The 14,531-nt window shown below is 33.1% G+C and overlaps 1 protein-coding gene across 1 annotated transcript in view; it reads left to right on the top strand.

Annotated features, from left to right (window-relative positions):
- Nucleotides 1–9,633, top strand: part of LOC132754851 (matrilin-2-like) — a 79,798-nt gene extending 70,165 nt beyond the window's left edge. The window contains exons 3-8 of the mRNA XM_060745584.1: nt 2,654–2,690; nt 4,749–5,038; nt 6,129–6,420; nt 6,789–6,998; nt 7,315–7,917; nt 8,668–9,633. Of these exons, the coding sequence (XP_060601567.1) occupies nt 2,654–2,690; nt 4,749–5,038; nt 6,129–6,420; nt 6,789–6,998; nt 7,315–7,917; nt 8,668–9,224 (1,989 nt within the window). The 3' untranslated portion in view covers nt 9,225–9,633. The remainder of the gene's footprint in view (nt 1–2,653; nt 2,691–4,748; nt 5,039–6,128; nt 6,421–6,788; nt 6,999–7,314; nt 7,918–8,667) is intronic.
- The last annotated feature ends 4,898 nt before the right edge of the window (nt 9,634–14,531 follow it).

The following is a 14,531-nucleotide window of genomic DNA, read 5'->3' as shown; positions in this document are numbered from 1 at the left end:
TTTTTTAAATGTCACTCGACCAGTTTTATGCATTACGTCCAAGATACTTTACGTCGAAATTAGGTAAAATGTGGTGGAGAAAAAAAATGTTTTTTTTAAAAAAAACATTGTAAACAGTTAAAATTCAGTCTCATTTCCGAGTTGAATTAAGTGGCTATTTTGCGCTACAAAAGAATCCAAATTGATAAAAAAAAAACATGTTAAACTATCTTTTATGTAATTTTTTTGTTTCTCTCACACCAGAACTACTGTATAAGTCGCTCTGATTACCTCACATACATTCACAGGCAATTACGAATGTAGGGGAAATATATTATCTCAAGGCCAATATAAATGATATCTTTAAAAATACTTTCGAAAAGTTGAAATTGACCGGAAAACGAAGTTAAGATATATCGTAAATTAAGCATGGCTTACCAGTTATATTGAAATTACACTAATTGGCTTTATTAGAAATGATAAAGCGTATTGCAAGAGACACATATAAAACTATTAAATAAATCTCGTGAAACGTTATTAGCGTGGGAAATGTACTGTTGTCAATTTCATTTATTAAGTCGTTAAATGAATCTTTATAAATGTGAATTATATTTCTTATTTTGAATTGCAAAAACACAAGCTTGTGTTTCGATGCCTCCCTTCTGTCTCTTTGCTTACTGCAGTAACGTCATTGATTAAACACCTCGATGACGTTTAAGGAATTTATGACGTTCATCGATGCCACGCGTTTGGTACGGTATATGAAATGTATAGGAACTACTGTATTTGCATGTGATAAGAGTTTAAAAAAATATTTTAAAAGAAACGTCAATGTAAGTGAATGAATAATATACAAGGATTGCTTTAACCGTGTAATTAAACTTCAAGAAAAAATATGGAAATATGCACCAATCCTGTATTATTTTGATTATGTTCCTACATGCACAGTTATACATTAAAGGTCCCTTGCTGTTAAAATATTTTCGATTTCTTTTCCCTTCCCATTTTTCGGTCATATCAACCCTTTTACGGAAAACCACATACATGATAAATCAAATACAGGCAGGAATACTTAAATAAAGATTTTGTCGGTTAAAAATATGCATATACAATGTACCAATCCATGTACGTGATTATTTCTAAGCCAACGAGCGTGGGTAAAATGCTGAGACACTGAGTCAGCATAGTTTAAACTATTTCAATTTGTACTTAAACAGTACTTTATCATCATTTTGAGTATTTACGACAGTTTAACCGAAAACTTCAATATTTATCCGTTTCTACATTTTAATGAAATGTACGCATAAAGTATAACAACTTAAATCTTTTTATTTTATTTTATTTTATTTTTAGTGCATTCCGTGCACGTAGTTTCAAGTAAATACGCACTCAATCCAATTTAGATACAATAAGGTGCACGGTTATGTTTTAATCAGTCAAGCAATATTAATCAATTTCCCTGGGGTGACATGGCGGTGTTGCCTAATTTGTACATATTTCACAAACATATTACTTTTTGTCCTCGTTAGAAACAAAAACAACAAGAAAATAAATGTACCAGATATAATCGTTTCGCAGATTGACTTTGTAATTAATTACGCCCCTAACAAGGTAATCAATTGTTCTTGTTTGCTTACAGCTGTTTTTTTCCTAATTAAATATAAAAATAAATACATTTATTTTTCATTGTGTATATGAAATGATAGCCAACACTACCCAGAGATAATAATATCACCCAACTTTACAATATTTTACCTTATTTAAACTGTTTAAGAAAACATTTAATTGAACAACTAATAAATATCAAATTAATTTTTCATCGATTAATTTTGTTATGTCTAGAAAAGGGCGTTAAACCGCAATCATTTTAATGTGTTTTTATACTGACACTTGATATCTTCCCATCCATTTTCCGGAAGAAATAAATATAAAATCTTGATGTTTACACCTCATTAGAAACTTGCTGGTATATGAGGGAAGATAAACTGTCAGATAAACATTTTCTAAAGCGTATTTTCTCTCGCATTTCAACATCCGCATTATTGCCAAATCTATTTTAATACCCGGATTTTCACAACAGTAAATAACAATCAGTAAAGAATGCATTGTGCCAGGTCTTGCCAGAGACTGCACAATGACTAGACAAAAGGTAAATGTCAAAATGGTAGACAGCTTGCTACAAGGCAGTAGGGTTCAAAAAGAAAAGTTAAGATGTAATTTAAGGTCACTCAACCCTTTCGCTGATAATTATGGTTAGTTAATTTTAAGTTTGAAGGACAAGTACAAGAACAAAAACACACGATAAAGACAGCTAGGAGCAAGGAGAAGAAGAGCAGCCGATTATAGCTGTTAAACTGTTTAGTCCTTGACCTTTTGTATCTTGATTTGAAAAATTCTGTCTAAATATCAATTCATTTTTTTTTTCATTTAACCAGTTTTAGGACAAGAGATAACACAATCTATCATATAATATTGTTGATGTTTATCAAGATATCGCCTCGTGTTCTAGTGAATTATAATAGAAAACTTCTAACTTAGAAACTAACATTTCCGAACCAATCTGTTTAGTTCTTATGACGTAAAACGAATTCTTATTACCGTTTATAAATCACTTAATAAACAAACTCTGTGTATTGTATAATCTAAGCTAATAACGTGTTTTTCTGTTCTCCAGGTACACATGGCGAGCTCGCAGCACGTGCAACAAGCTGGTAAGTGTCTTAGATTTTTAATATTTAACTTCTATTTATCAGAATGGTTTGATAGTACTGCTGATAATATTATAAGCAGTGCAGAAATAAACACACACCTCTATAAAACCTTTAATAAGGAAAACGTCTTTTGTGAAGTTTAGTAATTTTGTTTTTGCTGAGACTTTTTCAGGTCAAATAAACGTCGTGGTGACCTTGACCACTAATGTCAATAATTAATTATTAGATAGCCGGTCAATTTTACGAACATTTCATATTGAATACTTTTTAAATACCCAATTAAACTTTTTAAATACCCAAATTAATTTGACACCTATCCATGTTTACCGGTATAATTTTATATCTCGATATATTGTAATAAAAAAATTGAGAAACAATACAATAAACGAAATTCAAAATTGAATTATTCATTTTCTTTCACTGTTACATGAATTGATTTCAGATAAAGTTAATAAAAGTTTACGGTTGAAATCTAAGAACAACATTAACGTTAACATCCTTGATTCTGCTTTTTCTATTTTCGTAACATAAACAAAACATTAATGTCAGTTCCGTGTTAGATACCGCCTTGAAGTGGGTGTCTCTCACAACAAGCATTATAGTGATAAAGAAAATCAGTTTTTACGATGCATGCGTCTTCGATATGCAGACATGCAATAACACTTTGTCGAATCCAAACAATAGTAATTAAACCAAAGACAGTCATTGAGAGTGACTTTGCAGGAAAAAAAATAATTGGGATTATTCCTGCACAATTTAATGGAAGAAAAGAATATGACATAAAGTTAGCACTTTTTTAAAGTTTATGCCTACAAGAAATACGAATGGTTTTTCAGATACCAAATTTAACAACAACAAAGAAGTGAATTTCTGTTGATGAGATCATCTATAGCATATCATTGTCAATCTATAATGGAATTATCTCGTTTTAACATGGAATGAATAAATAGAAAGGCAATGCAAAAAGCTGTGACTTACAGCTGCTGTGGTCGCAGACTTAAATAGCACATTTAGTCTCTCTTGCAAAAATACTTTGCTATAAGAACGGCTTCGGGTTAGGCAACTTCTTATGCATGTAAAATATCAAAAATAAAATAGTGCATTAGCATCAAAACATTTTGTAATAGCTAAAAGTATTTCCTCTATTGTAAAACGAAGTGATTTTCCTAAGCATGCAGTCCAAAAACACTGTTCGACATTTTAAGTCATCAGCATTTGATGTTTTTAACTAATTGAGAATTTGTTTAAGCTCATATTAGGAATCATAAAAACAGAACTGATGCTGAAAATGCATTTTTAAGGAATTAAAGCATTTAAACCCAGGATATTCAAATCCCTCCTGGTCATTCGAAGCTGTGGTTCAACTATCATAACGTGCTACTTAACTATAAAAATATCAAATAACTATGTAAGAACACTTGTTTTTTATGTATCGTTGTAATTCAAAATTGTGAAATATTTTCCGGTTCTTTACAATCCTTTCTTACAGATATATTTGTAGTTTCAGTTTTGTTATTATGTACCTTTTGTTATCATTAAACGGTATATAAGTACATCTAATAAAGGTACATATTCTTATTACAAATAGTATATACAAAAAATGTTATCACACCATCTAAATCCAAATATTTTGCGCTGTACATTGTAAAAAAATGTCTTGTTGTCATACATACACGTATTTTGTTCCACAAGTAGAAAAACTTACGCATATTTTGCCCTAATATAATTGAAACATTGCCATATAAAATGTAGTTGTTAGTGTGTGTTATTATGCTAAATACGTTAGTTTTGTTACAAAAAACAAGTCAGATATATTTTTATCAAATAGATTTCTTAAATAAATTGCCGATCAGAAGTTTAAATTTCTTATGTAGATAATTTCAAATCAAAGACTTCTTCAGACAAGAATTCACAGATCCTCATTTACTGTTGTTTGTATTTGAATACTATATGTTAAAAAATACCAGTATACTATCTATTGTTCTTTTTCATCTTTTGGCAGTTGGAATACATTTTGTAAAATTTTTTAAATTGATGCTTGATTATTTGTTGTTACAGATCAAATATGTGGAACAAAGGCGTTTGATATTGTGTTTGCCATCGATACCTCGAGTAGTATCTGGAAACCGGACTTTGGCCTTGAGTTAAAATTTATCAAAGACGTGTCTCAACAGTTCAATATAGGACTTCGACATGATCAGACCAGAATTGGTGTGGTCTCCTTCTCTGACAACTATTACCTTCAGTTTCATTTATGGCAGAATAATCGACTTGACCTTTTAGATAGGGCACTGAACCGTATCCGGCATAGGGCAGGCAGAAAGACCAACACGGCGGCAGCATTGAAGGTAAATTGGTCAAATGCAAATGTATTGCTGATTTCCAATAAATTTAAGCTTGAAATAGAAACAGAAATGATTAAATGATTGATAAAGGTTTCAATCATTTTTGATGAATAAAGTAAACTTGAAAGCCTGTTTTGAAAAAAAAAGATTACTCAAAATCTTCAAAGCTATACATTTTATTTTCTAACCTAATCATGTTCTTGATATAAAGGTTTCACTGTACAATGGTTTACAAATTCTAAAAAAGTGCTTATTGCCCCTTTCATACTTATTCCTGCTGAAAACTATTTCGCTTTTTATTTTCAATCATACCTTTATCTACTCTCTGAGAACATTTACCAAAATAAACTTCTCTTATCTTGTTGTTGTTTTTCTCGTGCTTATTAATGCGTACTTGAACATTATCATGAGATCTCAGAACTATTATAGTTTTTTGCATGGATCATTTAGTATTAGTCTGGCATGGAGATTAGATATTATAATCTGTATCTAAAATCCGGATCTCCCCACAGACATTATCATCTCCCGTCAGATTGTAGTGTTTCTAACAAATACCACGCAAACTTTCGGTATATATTAATGAAATGTTTCAATTTCTATTTCCAGAAGATACTGGAACTGTTTATTCTCTTAAATAATGTTGGTGGCATATTGAGATTTCCGTCTTTCTATAAATTTCTAGATGGTGTCAGACTGTATTCGATTGAAGCTCAAATAGCAGGTCTAAGCAGACTTGACTGAGCTTTCCAATTTTTGTTCCTAAATGGAACTTATAGCGAGTTAACGATCGTTGGATGAAACAGTGAAATCGGGAATAACAACCTTATGATAATAACTAAAGCTTTGTTGAGCTTAAAAATCCGATATAAAAACTACATTACATGAAAACAATATATATATAGCAGATATAGTGTATTGTTTAAATATGTCTAATATGTCCTGTCTAGGCTTTGCCTTATTCATATTAGGATTTGACAAACGTATAAAACTGACACCGAGTCAAACGGACGTAACAAGCTGCATTTGACATTATGTCGGCAGGCGGTTTAATTAATTGACATATTGTTTATTTCTACTTTTTTTATTTTTTCAGTATATGGTTAGTACGATGTTTACCCCGAGATACGGCAGTAGGAAGAACGCAATACACGTGGCGGTGGTGATAACCGACGGGAAGTCACAAGACCGGAAGAAGACACTTCAAGCAGCTGCGCATGCGCGGAAAGCTGGAATTCACGTATTTGCTATAGGAGTTGGTGACCAAGTTGAATATAGAGAGCTGGAGGAAATAGCAAGTAGACCACCAGAACAACATGTGTTTGAAGTAGATGACTTTGAGTCACTAGATTCAATGAAATACATATTAGCAAACAAGACATGTACAGGTAAATAAAACATCAACGTATGATTCTTCATTCTAATTGGTATTTGTTCTATATTAGAAGGGACAACATAAACATCACTGATAATCTCAACTGTGCCATGAATTTATCAAAAACTAAATTAATCTGATTCTAAATTGCTCATATAAACCTTGTCACCTTCGTCACATCTTTAAGAGATTTTCTTGTGTTGATTATCGGAAATTATTCATCTGAATAGGAATCATAAAGTAATTAGATATACGAGTATATCATATATGGCAAGGTTTTCCGTGTTAATACACCTCATTCTAATATTGTGATAAAAAATATTTGCTACATTGAAATTCATGAGAATTTATAGACAATATTTCTAATTGATTTGATTACAGGACCAGTGACAGAACCACCGTTTTTTGCGAGTCATTCTGGACAGTTACTTGGATCGCAATCACAAGGAGGTGGACGGCCGACACAGTCACCTCCGTTGGTAAGAACCCCTACTGGAGCCAGATGGTCGACAACGACCCACTCAATGAGGGATGTTACCATACCTATACCCGATATCCAGGCTGACATAGATCCTAGGCTTAATGTAACAAGTAAGTCTGCTATATTATATAGTACCGTAGATTAACGACAATTGGACATCAACATTAAATTGCTAAATAGGTCAGTAAATGGAAGTTGCATGAGAGTGTAAAAAGCATTATAATGTGATAAAATTGTGTCAACTTTTTGTGCATTTCGACTTGTAATCCGGTAATAGTTTTGTTAATTGTTTTCAATTGAATGAAGCATAGAACTGAATTGATGTACCGGTATTTTCTTAATGTTTTATGAGAATAATTGTTGGTAGCATACTTGTTTCAGCAGTAATGTCACCTCATCTATACTCTGATTTTATTTTTGTTGTAGATTGTGGGGGAAAACCAGCAGATATATACTTTGCCCTTGATGCATCTAGCAGCGTTTGGCCAATTGACTTTAAAAAGCAGCTGACATTTATTGAAAGTTTAATCAGTTTATTTGATGTCTCGCAAAAAAAAACGAGAGTTGGACTCGTGCTTTTTAGTGACAGAGTACAGCCTATCTTCGATTTTAATACATTGCAAACTAAAGAAAATTTGATTAGTAAAATGAAAAATATAACATTCATGAGTGGGAGAACAAAGACAGCCGAAGCTCTCAAATTTGTACATGAACAGGGATTTTCGCCCGATGTAGCACGACAAGGAGTTGCACATATAATGTTTGTGTTCACGGACGGGATTTCTAAAAGACCTCACGTGACTGCACGAGAGGCGGAGCTAGCAAAAAGACGCGGTATTTACATGTTTGCTGTCGGTATCGGCAGAAGCGTCGAGAAAACAGAATTGAAAGATATAGCAAGTGAGCCGTCTGACGACTTTGTGTTCCACGTCAGCAATTTCAGTGTACTCGGAACAATAAGAAATATTCTAGCTATTAAAACATGTGCCATACAACCTGAGAACTTCGTCGCCGATCAAAAGAAATTTGGTACGTATGTAATAAGTTAAAAAAATGAAACTTGGACCCATGATGTAGAATTAGTATTTCCTTAATTCCTATGTGCATGTTTCAAAGTACCTATGTGCTTTATGAGTTAAGTATCATTAAAATGTAACAATATGCTAAAACATTCCAAAAAAATGGGACTTGAATATCCGGCTTTAATTTAAATAATGTTAGGACGGGGTTTTGCGGAATATTCATTACCATAATGTATCAGATGAATATTTGAAAGATGATAAAGAGGCAATAACAACAAAATTAAGCTAGGCAAAGTTACGTTTCTTTTACAATTCACGTTTACCCAATGTGATCTATCTACCTACAAAGTTTCTTTTTGATATCTCTTATTGTTTAAGAGTTAAAGATCAAAGTGTAAAAATGAACAAAGGACAATATTTAAACTCCAAAATTAAGCAAGGCAGAGTTACGGTTCCTTTGCACTGCACTTTTCTAAGTGAGATATATCTACCTACAAAGTTTCTTGTTGGTATCTCTTGTGGTTTCAGAGTTGATTGTTATATTCCTTTTTTTTGGCAAAAGCGAAAACAACTTTAAACGGCTGCGCTAACTGGCTTATTTTGCATGTATATTCTGCTAGCTGTGAAGACAGCATTAGCTGGCATTGACTCATTTTACCTGGGGTTTCCATTTGAAAGAAAAGTGAAAGTGCACACGAGAGGGAAATACACATAGTGTGTTTATATACTATTACTATTACTATTAATTTTATTTCAGAATGTGACGTTAAAGTACCGACAGATCTTATGTTTGTGTACGACTCGGCACAGCTCGGAATTCCACGTACACGGAAAATTACGAAGTTTGTTTATGACGTCACGTCCGCTTTGAACATGGAGTCACATAATCTTAAAGTTGGCAGACTTATGGAAAATTGCCTTTCTGGTGCCGATTCATTTCTATCATCACAGAAGCCATCCATGGACTTTGATGGCATAGACTTTCCCGATTTTCGAAGAATGATTAGAAAACTAGCCAGTCAAGGCTTTGCCGAGCCGTATGGTGCACGACGTTATGCTAAAAAAGTTGCAGTGCTATTTTTAGATGATAATATGGAGAATCTTAAACAAGCTGCTGAAGAAATTGCGCGTTTAAAAGAAACCCATACAATGGTTATTACTATTGGTGACTCGGACATGTACACAGCCGCTTCATTTTCTTCAAGGCCGGTCAATGACTATATCGTGCACGTGCCGTCGTATAAATACTTGCATACCGCAAAATCAACACTTTTACAAAAACTTTGTAACGTGCTCCATAAAGACAGACAATAATTGATATGTTATGCAAAGTTTGCATGTTAATGTCAAGATGAATGTTGATGTTGTTAGCCAAATTTTGACAAATACTTCGTATAACTGTGATATTTATGATGGATAGATTAATATATTGTATATAAAGTTAGGCAGGTACAAACCTTCCAAAGTTCCAATGTGACATTTGAAAAAAGGACATTCCTTTGAATAATTAACCAAACTTTTTTCTATGCAGATTACGTAAAGTATGTCTACAGAAATTAATTGCACTATATGTTTTTGGTTTTATTTGAAATGCCTCCTTTGTTTTGATTTCAGTCAAGAATTTCTGTGTTAAATGTGTATTTTACTGAATAATAAATAAGAGGTATAATAATGTAAATAAGCATATCTTGAACCAGGGAAAGTGGTGAAACATAACATTTTATACTGCCCTCACACATACCTCGCGACCTTACTGCGTCCTTACTGCGACCTTGCTACGACCCAGGACGCAGCACAGTCGCCATGGACGCAGCAGGGACGCAGCGAGGTCGTAGCGAGGAACCCAAGGACGCACAAGGTCGCAGAAGGACGCACAAGGTCGCAGACCGTCGGCGACTATTTTGAACATGCACAAAACAGTCGCAGAAACTCTGCGTTCTTGCTGAGTCCTGGTTAGGTCGCCGTGGGACCGCAGTGGAGTCGCCATAGTCGCAGTAGCATCGTAGTAAGGATGCAATTAGAACGCAATAGACGTAGTACACTCGTACTAAGGACGCCGTAAGGTCAGACTCAGAATGAAATTTACTGGTAAAAAGTATTGTTTTTATAGACGTAGCAAGAACGTAGTAGGGTCGTCGTACAGTCGCAGGACAGTCGCCGGACAAACGCAATAGTCGTCGTAGAGTCGCCGTAAGGACGCAGAGAACATAGCACAGTCGCAGCTGGGTCGCCGATGATCGTCTAGGGGTCGCCTTGGGGACGCAATACAGTCGCAGTGGAAACGCCATGGACGTAGAAGGGTCGTATTGAGGACATAGAGAAAACGTACTGAACACAAGACTGCAGAGCCCCGGACCGTCTGCGAGAGAAATTTGAAAGAAAACCAACGATTTTCGAAAGAAAAATGCTTTTTTACTAGTTTTCAGGTCGCAGTAAGGTCGTGGTTTATGTGTGAGGGCACCTTTAAATAGAGGATATTCAAGTGTTTTTTTTTCTATAAATACAGGATTTATTTTCACTGAGTCGCGGCTACCGCCATTCATGAAATCTTTATGTCCATACCACAAGATGAAAATAAATCCTGTGTTTGAAAAGAACTTGAAATTTCTGTTTATTATATACATTTTTCTTAACTTTTTAAAAAAAAATATTTGGAAGTCTTCCACCTAAACTTTGTGTTTTGGCTGAATTTAGAAGTAAGTAGTCTAGCAAGACATCAGTAAAATACGGGAAATATATTCCACTGCAGTTAAAAATGATCTTTCACAATGAAAATACTGAAAATGAAAATACGCATCTTATTTCATCAATATTTCTCAATATTTCATTTATAAGTACATGTATATTTATAATTAAAATAACGTTTATATGAAAAATGTCAAGTATTTTGGCTAACACTAAGACATGATCCTGTACGTACAAATGAAGTCAGTATTAATATCAAACCATATATCTCTTGTTGGATAGCTAAGGGGGACAATTCCTCAGGCATAAAACAGTAAACTGCTGTGATATATGGCCTGTGGAGTTGTCTCCCTTAGAGGCAAAAATAGGTAGTCTCTTGTAATTCTTTTAGAATGGCTTTTCATGTATTTTATGTTTGTGTTTTACGTTTTATATGTAAGTTTATGTATACATGTAAAGATGAGACTGAAATAAAGAAATAAATCTTGTTAAAACTTCACATTTAACCAATTCTATACATTAATGAAGAGTATTCATCACATCTGTATTAATGCTTTGTTAATGAAAAAATAAGTACAGTTTTGATGGCACTCCTGTGACAAATTCGAAATAACCGAATATTGTTGTGTATATGCTGTCAAATATATATAGGTTATACAATGTAAGATTTAATGAAAGATTTATTGTATAGCTTTTTGTTGACGCAACAAGATATAATATAGACATTATTGTTAATCCAACTTGATGAGATTACTGTATATTAGTTGTATATAGTGTTTATAAACTTGTATATAGAGATAAACGTTTTGGCAAATTACAGGCCATTGTAATAAATTATTACGTTGATTCCATGACAGAAGGAAAAGTATTGAGTTCCTATCCAGGAAATGTAGAGAATATCCTTATTTCTACTTTCAACAAACTTAAGAATTGAAAGTTGAAAACTCATTGCCGCCTTCATTTTTTGGTTTTTTTTTCACATTCTTTTGCAATCTTTAAGAACACAGACGAACTTTTAAATTGACTCAAATCAATAAGCCTCATAATCGATATCTCGATATGAAATATTTATTTTACTGTATCATTATCAGTACTTTACGCTCACTTTCTAACATAGGCTTGATGTTTATATATTCTTGAAAATGTCAATGTACACATATTGTTTAGCATCTGCATTTGTTAATACGAGTATGGTAATATTTTAATATCTATATTTGTTAATAAGGTACTATTTTTTTAGTTATTCATACATAACAATTGCAATTGTTGCTTGTATATCTAGTTACATGATGTATATATTATGTTTTCATATTGTAATTATTGTTTTAATAAAAAAAATAAAGCTTGACGATATAAAATACTGAATGTTTTGTCATACCTAACATGTGCATAAAATTATATTTACTAAATACATACAAATACTAAGGGAATAGGACCCGAGTGAATGATTATCCATATAATCATATTACTGTCACGATTCTCCTTGAAAAGCAATCAGCACATGTCTGTTTGATAACGGTAATTTGTGGTAGAAAGTAATGTCGTGTATTGTCAGGAATGACAAACAGGGTCAAATTTCAAAAAGGATTACGTGATATAGCATGGAACATAATGAACAAAGTCACCCACAAATGCCCTAAGTACTGCACAAGGAAAACCGCATTGGCACGAGGACTTGAACAAGGCAGGAATGCTTCTAATAAAAGTAAAATATAAATAAACCTCATTAATGTTATGCTTTTGAGTGGATTACTGATTTATTTGTGAAAATTATATTTGATAATTTCACAGTGAAAATTATCAAAGTATAATTTCACACTTTTCAAAGATGAGACTACTTTTTTAAGATTTTCCCCATGCGGTACCTCAATTTTATAATTGGGCTGTGTAGAGAAAAGCAAAGCTGAAATTGATAAATAACTGAAATTTTAAAAGTAATAAAAAAAAGGCAACTTAAGTCAATTCATTCAAATTACCAATCACCAAATATCGTCTCTAAATTTTTCTTTCATGTTTACAGTCTGAAAAATACAATTCCTTCCACATGCAGAACTGCTCTTGATGACATTTGGGCATATTTAAGTATCCAACGTGCAATAGCTGCCTAATAACTTGAAAAGCAATGACAGACATCAGCCCGAAGAATAAGTAAATAACTCAGCGTTCGTAAGTTTGTAAGGCAGCCTTTCAAAAAGTCCTGCATGTGTTCCAATTTCTAGTCGCTTTTGAACCTATCAACACTTATTAATTGTCTGTAACAATCCTCAAATAAGTTTTCTTTCTTCTTAAAAGATGTATGACTAACAAATCCAAATGATATCCCTTTGAATCAAACACATTTATTTTCCTCCCATGAAATACACAACTTTTAAAATGGCGGCCGCTTACATTTCACGGAGCCAAGTCTAATATAAATTCGCCGTAAGTAACAGAATTATGGATGGATGGTTTGACTTTTTCTCCTGTTTTTATTATTAAAACAAGCGATCTTTCATATTATTTAAATAAAATGAATAATATCATCGCCATTTAACGTTGATTGTCGAACTTATTTTCAGCCCAAGACTTCTTGTATTTTATGAGAAATTCGACTAATAGAGAGGCTACCAATGGGGAAAACATATTTTAATATTAAAGTTAATATCAAGGAAATTTCGTTTTAACTTGTTTTTAAGCATAAAATAAAAAGATAATTTGTTTGTTTGTTGTTGTATAAGAAGTTATTTTATTTCATCTCGTAAACTTTACGCCATTCGTGAGAATACTGTTTTTAAAGCTCACTCGATGAAAAAAAATTTCATCTTACACACAAACAAACAAATATCCTCTATATATTTTTGTTTGCCAGTGATAGCAAAGATATGACGTAACAAATCATGTGAAAGGCTGCCTTGGAATTGTGTAAAAACACAAGTGCTGTTGTGTGGTTCACAAGATCTTTGTTAAATCTAGTATTTTTACCATTAGTTTTTCCAACATGCGTATAAATCTCAAATCATTAATGAGTACTCATAACACATGTAAAACAATTAAATCTTCATACCCAAACACAATAGTATGAATAATCTACTAGTATATGTATGTCATACAAATAAACAAGTCAGTATCAACAGACTACGTTTAAAAGTACATTTAAAAAGCAATTGACTATAATTTAATGAGAACTTCTAATATACCGTCTGATTTACCAATCCGTCGTACATACATCTCTTTTATATGTCAACGATGTGGTAGTTTGTTGATTTTTTATTGGTAGACAATGTGACAAAACTGCCTATGTCAGTGAGATGGTCATCTTTATGAAGGTCAACAATATGACAATAGACTTACTCGGAATCAAAAATATTTTGGGTTTTCCCAGCTAATCCGTATAGGTACAAACAAACTTTTACAGTTACAACACCGAAAATATGCGTAACCGGTTAACTAATGTATTGTGATGGTGGTACACCGTAAAGCCATAACGGTAAATGAGCCGCGTCACGACAAAACCAACGTCATGCGTTTGCGACCAGCATGGATTCAGACCAGCCTGCGCATCCGCGCAGTCTAATCAGGATCCATGCTGTTTGCTATCAGTTTCTCTACTTATAATAGGGTTTGTAAGCGACCAGCATGGATCCTGATCAGACTGCGCGGATGCGCAGGCTGGTCTGGATCCATGCTGGTCGCAAACCCATTATGTTGGTTTTGTCGTGACGCGGCTCAAATATTTGTACCTACGGATTAGCTGAATATAACCAACATTTGCCGAGTTCCGGATAGAAATGACAATATGTCAATATATTTTATTAGCATTAAACATTGTACAAATGTTTATAGCAACAAATAATGAAAAAAGATTTCCAATACACATCTCATATATACAAATGATGACCAGTGCAAAGGCAAAAATACGTCCTATATATCTTCCATTAACATTAAAGAATGAAGTGC

Source organism: Ruditapes philippinarum, unplaced genomic scaffold (genome assembly GCF_026571515.1).
Source record: "Ruditapes philippinarum isolate M1 unplaced genomic scaffold, ASM2657151v2 ctg134_1_1_1_1, whole genome shotgun sequence".
Taxonomy (NCBI): Eukaryota; Metazoa; Mollusca; class Bivalvia; order Venerida; family Veneridae; genus Ruditapes; species Ruditapes philippinarum.
Note: the sequence above shows the minus strand (reverse complement) of the source record. Positions and strands in the feature narration are given on the sequence as shown.